The sequence below is a fragment of the Rhagoletis pomonella genome, unplaced genomic scaffold (genome assembly GCF_013731165.1).
Source record: "Rhagoletis pomonella isolate Grant_MI unplaced genomic scaffold, Rhpom_1.0 Rhpom_scaffold_00001, whole genome shotgun sequence".
Taxonomy (NCBI): Eukaryota; Metazoa; Arthropoda; class Insecta; order Diptera; family Tephritidae; genus Rhagoletis; species Rhagoletis pomonella.
The window spans coordinates 100,048,992-100,062,414 of record NW_023458555.1 but is presented as its reverse complement, the minus strand read 5'-3'; the positions used below and the strand labels follow the sequence as shown (position 1 = coordinate 100,062,414).

At 36.9% G+C, this 13,423-nt stretch overlaps 1 protein-coding gene across 1 annotated transcript in view; it reads left to right on the top strand.

The window, feature by feature from the left end:
- Positions 1–786: 786 nt before the first annotated feature.
- Positions 787–13,423, top strand: part of LOC118734786 — a 17,683-nt gene continuing 5,046 nt past the window's right edge. The window contains exon 1 of the mRNA XM_036464477.1: positions 787–1,260. Within this exon, the coding sequence (XP_036320370.1) occupies positions 787–1,260 (474 nt within the window). The remainder of the gene's footprint in view (positions 1,261–13,423) is intronic.

Sequence of the window (13,423 nt, the reverse complement as noted above, 5' to 3'; positions counted from 1 at the left end):
TTCAAATAACGTGGAGGATTCTGCAGGGTCACCAGCAGCACGCATAGAAAGCGGAAATGGGGCTGACTCTCAGAGAATCCAATCAATCGAGAACTCTACTGAAAAGTACAACGGCGCCCTCCGCATGATTGGGGAGAAGATTGGGGAACTGAGGAAGATGATGGATAGCCAGAGGCACGTGAATCAGCAAATGATAAACGTCCTGACCAGCATTTCGAAGCTCTTTGAAATCGTTGAGAGTAATGATCAAGAAAGAACCTCAGTTAGTACTTCAGTGAAATCGACTCAAACAGACCGGCCAGTCAAAGGTGATAAAACAGGGAAGAGGTCGGCGAACGAACCCACACCCGAGAACCGCCCACAACCGAAAGATAAACGCATTCGTGTCAACTCACCTCGAGCACAAGCAGAGAAAATGGATCGCCAAACTCGTAGCAGTGATCAACCAGCGATAACCAGTCGCTATGCTCCAACGCTACCACAGCCAACTTAAATATGGAGTGGACTAAGGTGAAACCGAAAAGACGGCAGAGAAAAAAGCCAACCCGCCCGGACGCCATTGTAGTCAAATCCTCTGGAGAGTGTTCTTATGCTGACATTTTGAAAATGGTAAAGAGCGAGGAAGGCCTGAAGGGTTTAAGCGAAACTGTGCGGAAGATCAGGAAAACAGCTAGTGGCGATCTCTTGTTTCAGCTGAATAAGTCTGAGGACGTAAATACTACGAAACTTCAAGAGGCAATCGAAGGAGTACTGGCAGGTAAAGCAGAAGTCAGGACCCTAACTGAAATGGTTCATATAGAGATACATGATATCGACGAAGTTACGACAAGCGAAGAGGTGTGCTTAGCTTTAAATGGTCAGGGTGGGTCCACTAAAGTGCTAGTATCCGATATCCGGTCGATGCGAAAAGCGTACGGAGGCACACAGACCGCAACCTTACTCCTACCCGAGAGCTTTGCCAATAAGCTAGTAGGCCAAGGTAAAATCAGAATTGGCTGGGTTATCTGCCGAATAAGACATAAAATACAGCCAAAGCGCTGCTACAAATGCTTTGAGTTCGGCCACATATCGAAGGGCTGTCGGAGCAGCGACGATTTTGGCAAACCGTGCTTCAAGTGCGGTCAAACTGGGCATACGGCCAAACTACGCACAAATGCACCACGGTGCTTATTATGCGTAAAACGCGGCAGCAATCCTACCAGCCACCAGGCAGGAGGCAACAAGTGTCCGGTATATCAACTGGCGCTAAGCAAACTAAAGGTATGATGAGACTTTTGCAGCTTAACCTCAACCACTGCCAAGCGGCGCAGGACCTCCTGTCGCAAACAATATTAGAGGAAAAAATCGATATTGCGATACTCAGTGAGCCATACAAACCGAAATCGTCTCAGTGCTGGCTTCAGGATCAAAGCGAAAAAGCGGCTCTCTGGTCATGCGGGAACCCAGCTCGCTGGATGCAGGGTGCCGTGTCCGCAAATGGCTTCATTGGTGCGGAAATCGGCAACTTGTACGTATACAGCTGCTACATTGCGCCAAGCATAAGTATACAGGTATTCGAAAATATACTGTTAAATCTAACAATTGATGCTAGAGGCAGGCAGAATGTTCTTATAGCAGCCGACTTCAACGCGTGGGCACAAGAGTGGGGATGCCGCAGTACAAGCCCAAGAGGGCGAGCTCTTCTGGAGGCTTTCGCTTGTTTGGACGTCGTTTTACTAAACACAGGAACTGAACACACTTTCAGCCGAAACGGTTTTGGGTCAATAATAGACCTGACCTTTATCAGTTCCGGGCTATATAGATTCAATGAATGGAAACATAGCACGTGTTATACGCAAAGTGATCATTCAGCTTTAATTTGCAATATCAACTGCATACGAAAACTGTCTAAGCGGACTCACAACCCCGGAGTATCGCACGGGTGGGAAAACAAGTACTTTCGTCCCCGAATCGTTTACCAGCATGCTACCATCCACCGTTTACCAAGGGTCAGCAGACTCCATGGCCGAACACCTAATGGCCGACATTCGCGCAGCTTCCATGCATCAATGGCCAGGAGAACTTCCTCCACGTATCGTCATGCGGTCTACTGGTGGAACGATAACATAGCGGACCTGCGAAAGAAATGTCTAAGATGTAGGCGAAATGCTCAGAGAGCTAGGGAAAGAGACAACTTCGTGGTATTTCGTGCGGCTTATAAGAGTGCACGCGACGCACTAAAGAAAGGAATTAAAGAAAGTAAACGGCAATGCTTCTTAGAGCTCTGCGATGATGCTGAACGGAATCCTTGGGGCTTGGCTTACAAAATTGTCTCAAAAAAGCTGAAAGGCAGAAACATGAACCCGACAAACGCTGCATACCTAAAGTCCGTCGTGGGGACACTATTTCCTGTGCAGAGACCGTTAGTGTCCACTATGGATGAGTGTTGTTGACCCTGTAACGGAAGAAGAAATCACACTCGCAACATCGAAGGTGGAAGTAAAGAAAGCTCCTGGCCCCAATGGCGTACCCAACATAGCTCTTAAGCTTGCAGTCCACCAGTGCGCTTCCTTATTCCTACAAGTTTTTAATGAGTGTTTCACGAATGGAACTTTCCCTCAAATCTGGAAGAGGCAAGCTGGTTTTAATACCAAAGCCGGGTAAACCTCTGGATGATCCCTCAAGTTTTCGGCTTATTTGTCTGCTAGACACAGCAGGTAAAATCTTGGAGCATATTATAGCTAAACGTCTCGACAGGGAAGTCCAAGAAAAAGGCGGTATATCGGCAAACCAATTCGGGTTTAGAAAAGGGAAATCCACTGTGAATGCGGTATCAGAAGTCATTAAGTTAGCACGGGATGCAACAAGCGGTACACGGTGGCTGGGAGGAGCAAAAGAATACTGCGTTATTTTTACCTTAGACGTAAAGAACGCGTTCAACTCTGCCAACTGGGCTAAAATACTCGATAGACTGGAGAGCATTGGCATTCCTTATTATCTTCGGAGACTAATACGAAGTTATTTCCATTCGCGAGTGTTGTGGTACGAAACGGAGGAGGGCCTGCAACGGGCTGAGATAACAGGTGGCGTTCCACAAGGATCCGTACTAGGACCCTTGCTATGGAACATTATGTATGATGGAGTTCTCCGTACCGAATTGCCTGAGGGATCATCCATAGTGGGGTTTGCAGACGACATTGCGGTAGTAGTGTCTGCGAAACTGCTTGATGTCATATGCGAAAAGGTAGCATCATCAGTCGGCGTGATTAATAGCTGGTTAAATAGCTTCGGCCTGAAGTTAGCCGAGCAAAAAACAGAAGCAATACTTATCTCGAGTCGTAAGAAACTAGAGGAGGTAGCGCTAAAAATTGGCGACCACACCATGACGACGAAACCCACAATTAAATACCTGGGAGTGGTGCTAGACAAGCGTCTTACTTTCAGCGCCCACCTGAGCTATGTGAGAGAGAAAGCAGCTTCAACTATCACGGGACTATCGCGAATAATGCTTAATACGCGAGGACCGAAACAGCGCAGGCGTTTACTCTTAGCGAGCGTGGTTAAAAGCAAAATACTGTATGCGGCCCCAATTTGGTCAAACGCCGCACAGTGTCCAGCATACTTCCGCGGAGTCAACTCAACATACCGTTTATGCGCGCTCCGAGTTTGCAGCGCCTTCAGAACAGTGTCGGACGAAGCAGCTTTCGTAATCGGCAGTATGATACCCGTAGATATACTAGCGAGAGAATCGACGGTCCTTGCATCCACGCGGCGTACTCTAACTCAATTAGACCGACATCAAGCCCGGCAAAGCAGCGTTACGGAGTGGCAAAACAGGTGGAATAGTACGACTAAAGGTCGTTGGACCTATCGCTGCATACCAAACCTGGTATCCTGGCTTAATAGAACGCATGGCGAAGTAGATTTTTATCTGAGCCAGTTCTTGAGTGGTCATGGCTGTTTTAAGGCATACCTGTTTAAATTCAAACATGAGCACGACCCCTACTGCGACTTCTGTCTAAGTGGCGTGGAAGAAGATGTCCACCACGTATTCTTTGAGTGCCCTCGTTTCCATCGGCAGATGAACCAACTTAAACTTGCCGTTGGAGGGATGTTTACGCCACAGTTAGTAGTCGACTATATGGTGAAAGGAACCAGCGAATGGGCATCAACCAGCGATACACTAACTTAGATTTTGAAGGAACTGAGGGACCTAGAGAGACAGCGGCGTACCAGCCGTGCTTAAGCCAACTCTTAGCATAGCCGCGGACTGGAACTAAACTATGATGTTCACCAACCAAAGCGTAGGCGCGGACTGGAACCTAGGCCGTTCCAGCCGCTCGAGCAGTGCGGCTTAGAAAGTTGTGCTTTCAGACCGCACCTTGAACATGAAGTCTAACAATTAAAGCGCATGCGCGGACTGGAACCTAGGGCGTTCCCCAAGTACTACGCACATGCATACATATGTACAACTCAGCATACATACATAATCACGCACATATTCAAGTACAACAAGAACTATTTCATTCATAAACGCATGCGCGTATTTCTCAAAGCCAAATAAATTCATTCATAACAACCGCAGCACATCTCCCCGCAAATTCATCACCTACAAGGGCAACTTTTTCAGTCCGACACAAAAATTCTAAAATCTAAAATTTAAGAAATCTCGGCCAGCAAAGTGAAAAGTGGCAACTATTTCTCTATATCCAGTAAAACTAGTTATCTCGAATTTTGATAATTTTTGACAAAACAATCTATTCCTCTGTTCCACAACAATATTTCAGTCATTAACTAGTATTTTAGGGTGTAATTTTAATTAACATTAAATAAAGTGAACGTTTTCTGCAGGAAAATACATTATTTTTTTTTTAATAAAATCAAAACTCCTAAATTCACAAACATATGTGGTTTTATCGGAAGTTCACAAATGTAACGTGGCAACTTTGCTCGTTTGCACATTTTTCGGTCCGAAATTGTAAAATTTTTGTCCATGACGCGCCACGATTTTTGTACAGGTGGGTCAATGTGCCCTGAACACCATTTGTATAATTGCAAAAAAATTCTATTTATTTTTGAATATTAAAAATTTCTAAACTTCACAACGTTTATAAAAATATATTTACATATATTCATGGATGATTTTTAATTTTTTTCACCCGTAAGCCAATCTTCAGTACCATAATAATATTCAACCACATCAAAGTACAAGATATGCTATGTCCAAGCTAGTGCTAGTCCACTGTATATGTCCATATGTGTGTCTGCATGTATGCGTGAAAATATGTCAACTCAAATTTGATTTTAACCAGTTTTAGCGGACATAGTTTTTTTCATTCGTGAAAGTTACACGCATCGTCCAGAACATGTTTACATGCAGAATTTTAAACGAAATATTATTATTCTCCATAAAAAATGTACGAGTATGGCTTTATTAAATGTTAACTTATACGAAAACCTAAATATTTCGTAACCTAGGGTTAATATTGTTGGCGTCGTGGCAATTCGCAGAAATTTAATAATTTGTCTGTGTATGGAGGACAGCGAGGGGAAGACGAAAGCAGATCAATCGTACATATGTATGCACATATTTACATTTATTAATGCATACATATTTATGCGTTTGTCTTTTTGGATGAATGAAGAATTTCATATATGTAGTAGTGATTTAGAGATTGGAATTTGAATAATGTACTGTGGCGCGTATGCTAGAGGCGGTGCAACTTTTTGGCATCTCGCCGTTTGTCTTGGTTCAAAACCCGGACGGACCAAGTAATAATTTTTGTTTTGTTTTTTTTTTTTAATTGTCAACTCCATATTCCATTTTAAATTTTACTATTCGCTTTGTTTAAAATATTATAAATGGATATGTAGGTACAAACGTAAATTCGCCAAAAGTTACAGAAAGCTTTATTGAAAATGTTTTCACTAAAATTTTAGTTATTGAAATTAAAATTTTATGCGAGTCCAATTTTTATTCCCACTTTTAGAAAGCAAGTATGTATATGTTCGTGCCACAAAAATTATTTCATATGTACTTAATTTTAAATACAAATATGTATGTACACTGGCAATCAAAAGTGAGTGCATCCTGCTTTTTGTTTAATATTTGCAATGTCTTTAAGTTAAACTTTTTTGTTATTTTCGACGGGTTTTGCGGTTTTATGCATATAACAAGTGCAATTTATAAAGAATAGCGCTAATTTTTATTTGTTTGCAAACGGTCATGTGCTTTTTATTCTACAAGAAATTCCCTTTTATTCGGTAAAAAGTGCAAAAGCCGTCAGCAATAAAAAATCATTAAAAATCAACCCGAATTTTTAGCCGCTTTAAACTTGATCTGGTTCCACTAGAATTAAAAAACCGATCTATCTGCGTACTCAAAATTTTTCTAAATATTCAGATTAAATAGGTCAAAATTTAAACGAAAGTTCGTTGAATTTTTCTAAGTTCTGTATAAAGCTTAAAAGTTTGACTTGTATTAAAGCATGAACCACATTTTTATAAAAAGATAATAAAAAAAATTTAATTGAAAAACATTGCAAATATTAAGCAAAAAACACCATGCACTCACTTTTGATTGCCAGTCTAGGTATGTATGTACATATGAGTAGTCCACTTGCAAAGTACGCTATGTAAAATTTTTAAGATTTTTAGTTTTTGGTGGATTACGTACCAGTATTTAAAATAGTTTCATGTCCAGTAACAACACAGTGCAAAATCTTTTTATATTCTGAAAAAAAATAGCATCAAATCTTAACTCTTCTTCCAAAAGTCGCTATCATACTTATTTATAATCTTTCAAAAGTATGCATCTGATGAACTTAGAAAACTGGTTTAAGTCATATAGACAGCTAATATTATCTTATGTCATGTTATGTTATGCTACAATTTTATAAGGCTCTTGTTTATCAAAATTTTTTGGTAATAAAAAAAGATTCTATTTAAATGTTACTTGTTGTCTTAGTCGTTTTTTTCAAATTTATGGCGTTCTATTATAAAATCACATAACGCTGTTTGCCATTGGACTACTCATATGTGTGTAAACTTTATGCCAAACTATCATTATTTTAAATTGTATTTGCATCTTCATAAAAGGAGAACAAGATAAAAAATTTACCAAAAATTACAAATTAATGAAAACTATGTGAAGATTTACCATATTTTCGTTTATTTGCTCTCAAAGAACATCACATTTCATTTTGCTCAACATTGTATTATGTTATCAACATTAAATTCACCAGAATTTCTACATTCCGACTTGAACTTTTCTAACGCTGTTAATTTTTCGTCCGCGAATAGTTTCTTCAAACTTTTTTCTCCGAAGTGTTAGAAATTTTATGAATACACAGTTTTATAGCCCAATCAATTTTGGCCTGATAATGTGCAACCTTCAAATGGCTAAAAGTTACCGTTGATTTTTTAGAATTTTTTTCGCCAAAGGTGTTGGGGATTTCTTCCATATACAAATAAATTGAGTTTATTCATTATTTGTCCAGAAATTTGAGCTAATAGCTTATTTTCTATGGAGGACTTACCCAACACAATTATATTGGCTTATGAAAAGCTATCTTGGCTGGTATATTGAACAAGAGGCATTGCCATTCAGCATCAGAAATTTTCTCCTTCAGCCACTCAGAAAGAGGCAAAAACTTACTTTGGCACTATTTGCAGTCAAACAACTGCCAAAATTAGGCTAACATAGGAAATACGCTAATTTCGTTTTATTTGACCAAGATTTAGCTATTTGCTTGTGATGGTTGAATAAAACATGCCTATTATATGGAAGCCAATGCGACAAAAAAAAATTCTAAAAAATCAACGGTAATTCGTAGCCACTTGAAATTTGTACATTATCAGACTAAAATTGAAGGGGCTAAAAAACTTTGTACTCGAAAAAATTCTAAAACTTCCTAGAAAAAAGTTTGAAATTTAGGAGAAAATTTGTTGGGTTTTTTTGTAGTTTTCTACCAATTGTTATACTTGGGTTTATATGGGGCTTGTCTGAGAATGAACTATATTTTAATTGAAAATTCTTAAAAACAAAAAGATAATTAATAGTGGAAAACAATTTCACTTTGAAATGACGTGCTATAGATATGACCGATACTGTATGTGCATACATATTAGGGATGTAAATTTTCGGGGTTTTGTCGATCCCGGGATTTTCGGGATCTGAAAATACAATCCCGGAATCCCGGGATTGTCCCGAAATTCAGGTAAAAGTGCAACACATCTGTGATCATCCTATTATAGTATTTTAAATCAGATTGATATAACAAAAAAAGTACAATTTATTGTAATACATTTACATATTTATTAAGGCGATAAATCAGTATTTTCAATCAACAAAAAACCGCCCGCAGGGGCGCACACAGGAATATATTTTGGGAGGGGTTTATACTTCTGAAAATTCGCTTCAGATAATAGGCTCTTTAAAATATATTTATGCAAGTTTTATGTACAGTATGTAATAAATAAATAAACCTTTTAAAGTTGCATAAATTGTACTATATTTACTTAAAATTAACAAAGAACTCAAACATTTTAAACCGACTTATGTATGCTACCGCGTAACTTTGGACCACGTGAACCGATTTCAATTTCTGTTTATTTTTTATCGGAAAGATGGTACCTCAACGGTCGTCCCGTAATTTCGTTTAGATCTGATCATTGGATAATGGAAAAATTAACGGTATTCCTAAATTTTGTTTGCTTAAAAATTAGTTGTTTAATAAAATTTTCTATAAAAATAAGATGCGCTCAACTTTCAAAAGTAATAAAAAAAATTTTAAAAAGAAATTTAATGATCATTTGAACCCCCAAACCCACCCCTTGTGTGCGCTAATGTATGTATGTATGTACATATCCTCGATAATTTATAACATAGTTTTTGTACTACAAGTACAAATGCATATACGGTCACTCCGAGAAATATTTTGCATAGATTTTTTTTGCAATATTCAGAATATTTTTCATGGTATTATTTTTTGTTAATAAAATATATACGTACATGCAATTTTGAAGTTGCTAAACCATCGCGTTGACATTTTATATATTTTTTTTTGCCACAAAAAAATTCGTTATAAGGAAGAAAATGCCCAACATCGTCATTAAAAAAAATTCAAAAATCAAGGGAGTTTTAAGCAACTTTAAAATTGCACTTTATTGTATTAAATTGAATGGGCTATAAAACTGCATAATAGAATTTTTTTTTTAAATTATGATTAAAAAGTTTGATATTTTTATGATAATTTGGTGAACTTAAACCAACTTTCTCTAAAGTGTGAAATTTTGATTTACATGATTTTTTTTTGTAAAATGACAATGTAATTAACAAAAAAATACCATTTTTTAAATCACTGTTTGAGATCAATTTAAGATATTATCAGTATATTTAAGTAAAAATAAAAAAGTTAACACATTTAAGTAAAAAATAAATATATAAGTGCATCACCTATTCCATCTTGAGCGAAGCAAAATTATTCCTTCTTTTGATAGAAATGCGATCTTAAAGAAATTATAGCATTAAGGGTTGCAAAAAATTCTTGTTTTTCCCTTGAGAGGGGATATTTCTGATAAAAATTTAATTGGCTAACAAAAAAATTGTTTCCAGCAATCCCGGGATTTAAATCGACTAATCCCGGGATATTCGGGACTTAAAACAGACCGGGATCCCGACATCCCGGGATCCCGGGATTGACGTCCCTAATACATATGCATATACATGTGTGTGCATCAATCTATTAATATCGTTGAATTATTTTAATATCTATTGCAAAATTTTCTACAGACAAGACTAACAAGTAGAAAATAAATAAAATAAAAAAGTTTTTAATATGCGTGGTTGCGTGGTACGATGACTTCACTTTTTAGCTGCGAGTGCCCGCTTTATTCATATATCAATTATATATACATGCATAGTAGCGAGTTGGTGTAATATAACAGAAGTGTAACGTAATGTGTTCATAAAGTAATGTAATGGCGCATTTACATGGTATGAAGCCATATGAACTGTTGATACGTTAAAATAGAGGGACTACATGTTCTAATGAGGAATTCAATGATATCGAGTGGGATGCATATAATAAATTTTTTCATATGAAAAGTTATGGGGAGATACTGTAAACATACTGTTAAGCATATGAAATTATAGCAAGTTGAATTTTCATACATCTTCCCATAAAAAGTTTAACAGATGCAGAGATACCAAGGGGGGGTTTTTCCCATTTTGATGCCTTTTTAATATAAAAACCCACCGAAAAGGAGGAAAGCGGCAACTCCGCCATTCACATACATGTCAAAAGTATGAATTTTAAAAATTAAAAACAATAAACAAACAAAATTAAAACAAAGAAATTCTTTGTACTAGAACTTTTTAAATTGAAGCCACTCACGTTTAGTGGACAATAAAAATACGAAGAACTATGATAACAAACTTACAACAAGACATTACAGAACATTTTAATGAGTTTTATATCACGTTTAAGTAAAAATAAGCCTATATTTTCCAAGCTGGCAAAGAAATGAAAATGTGTATTTTTTGTTGTTTACACAAAGACTTGCCAAATATACATATAAGTCAAAATTATAGAAGGCATGTATACTTCTCCCTTTCATTTTTTCATACAGTTTATGCTTCTTTCTGGCTTTTACAAAAATGCAGAGATACCGCACTTATTTCGGTGCAATATGATCGTAATGTATTTTCAATTCGAAATCAAACAAAAACATCCCACGAAAATGTTTGCGATTTTAGAACCATTAGTGAATATTTGCAAACTACTGCAAATAATAGAGTGCCATATCTTACAAAGATCAGAGTATTGACGAAACAAACAAGCATTTTATGGCTTCATGTTTCCTTCAAACCGCATTGCTATTTTTTCTAACTTTTCCTTTTTAATTTATACATGTGAACTATTTTCAATGAGCATTTTTTCATTTGCTCCAGAATTTTGGGTACATTTTCTTATAGTACCTCTCATTCTTTTTTATATTACATATATACACTCCGAAGTTCGGGATAGTATTTTGAATATACCAGCAATATATGTAAAAGTAGTGGCGGCTACTGTAGAGCATTACGCAGAGCCTGAGTTCAAGCCCAGTTTTTCTAATAGTGTTGCCCCTCTTTTGGTAATAGTAAACCTCCGAGTGTATTCTGTCATGGAAACAACTTCTCATTAAAATACAATTGCCGTTCGGAGTCGGCGTAAAACTGTCCTTTACTTTGTGTGACAAAATCACGCACGCCGCATATCGGAGGAGAAGCTAGGCCAAACACATATTGTTCAAGCGATATACATATTCGTCGTTTAAAGTACATAAGCGCGTATCGTGGTTCTGCAAAACCTCGGAACTGAAATTTGTGCCAAAAAAGATATTTGGTCATCGGAAGCTCCTGACATCAAGCCCTTAGCCATTTATAATTAAATATCGATATAATAAAATATCGACTTAGACATAAGGAGAGAAGATTATTAAGTTTAAAATAGAGAACCGTTTTTAAAATTTAGGAAACCTCCCATACGAGGTTTTGCATTTCCTTGATGCGCGGTTTTGTGCTTTAAACGAAGATATGTAGAAGTATTGCATACATATTTTGGTGCCTTTTCAAGTATAAAATCCACTGAGAAACGGAAGAAAACGGCATCCCTATGATTTCAACTTATGCCGAACGTTTCGTAAACAAGCAATTCTGAACAAAAAACTGTTTTTCCACAAAGATGTTTAAATGGAAGCATTACAAATATGGGAAAATAGCAATCCACAAGGCTTCATTGGCAGTAGGTCCTTTTTAAAGCACATTTAACAAAAAATAAGCTTCTAGTTTCGAAGCTAGCACAAAATAAAATTTTTTTATTTGTTGTTTACAAAAAAAATATTGTCTAGTATACAAGTCAAAATTGTTAAATATATATCGCTTTCATTCATTTCTTCATAGAGTTGGTGCTTCTTTTATAGGAAAATTCATACGGCTTATGAACAGATTCATACCATGCATGGTGTAATAATAACAAGGTGTTGTCAGTAACTTAACCTCACTTTTTCGGCAGGTCTATTCCGGTCACGCATTTTAAAGTACTAGAAAAAGTACTAATTATTTACTACTTTTAATCTGTTCGTGCGTACTATTTCAAATTAAATGTAGAAAAATGTTTGATTACAGGCTTATAAGCCTGAATATATGTTTTTATCGTAAGCTCCACACAGGTTGCACATATATTGTAACTTGTAAAAAAGTACAGGCCGTAAAATAAGGCAATTTCCTATAAAACTGTAAATGATTTTTTAAATAGATTAGTAATAATAATAATAGATTGACGCTTACACATATGTTAGTGTTTGGCCGAGCTTCTCCTCCGACTTGTGGCGTGCGCCTTGATGTTGTCACACAAAGCGGAGGGACCTACAGTTTTACGCCGACTCCGAACGGCGATTGTATTTTTATGAGAAGCTGTTTTCATAGCAGTAATACACTCGGAGGTTTGCCATTCCTGACGAGGGACGACCGCTGTTAAGAAAAAACCTTTTTTCTATATTTTTTGCGATGTTGCTTTGACCAGGGCTTGAACCCAGGTGCTACGGAGTGGAGCGCGCACTGCTTGCCACTACGCCACAGTGGCTGACATATAGATTAAAACACATAAATATCGATAATATAAGCGAAGTCGTAATTTAACCATTCTGCCGCTCTATTCTAGTGTATCAGTAGTCCATTTGGCTTGATATTATGACAATGTAGAAAAAGATATTTAATATAAAATAATCGCCTTTCCATACGATTTTTGTGTACGTCTTTTTCCATTGATAACTACGATATCTTTTATATTTTATATTTTGAGGACAAAAATTATACAAATCCAGCAATTTTAAATATTAATATCGTTCTGAAAACACCAAGTTCTTTAAAAATCACGATAAAATGAAATACTAAAATGGAGTATTTTAAATACAATTTCCCAACTAATAGCAATATAAAAATTAAGATCGGCAGCACTGAAAATAAGCATGCCGATCTTGTCAAAATTACAACAAACACGTCGCTACTGACAACACCTTGTTATTATTTCACCATGCATACCATGTAAATGCACCATAATATATTAGAAATGAAACATGGTGTGTTCTTAAAGTGATGTAATGTATTATGCCTACAATTGAACACGAGATGTACTAAAGGTGATGCCAGACGGGGCAACACATAATACATATCATGCTCTCCCTAGGATTATAATATTAGGGTATTCACAGTTTATTTCTAAAGTTAAAAGGTGGCAACTTTAACAAGATAACACACTCGAACTGTGAGCAACCCTTATGTTTAAATAAAGTATTAAGTTGATCAACAATACCACGCATTGCTAGACCGTTTGCCTTTCACGCGTTTGTGTTTAGAGAGCATCAACAAACCACATACATATTTCTCTCTATTCTCTCT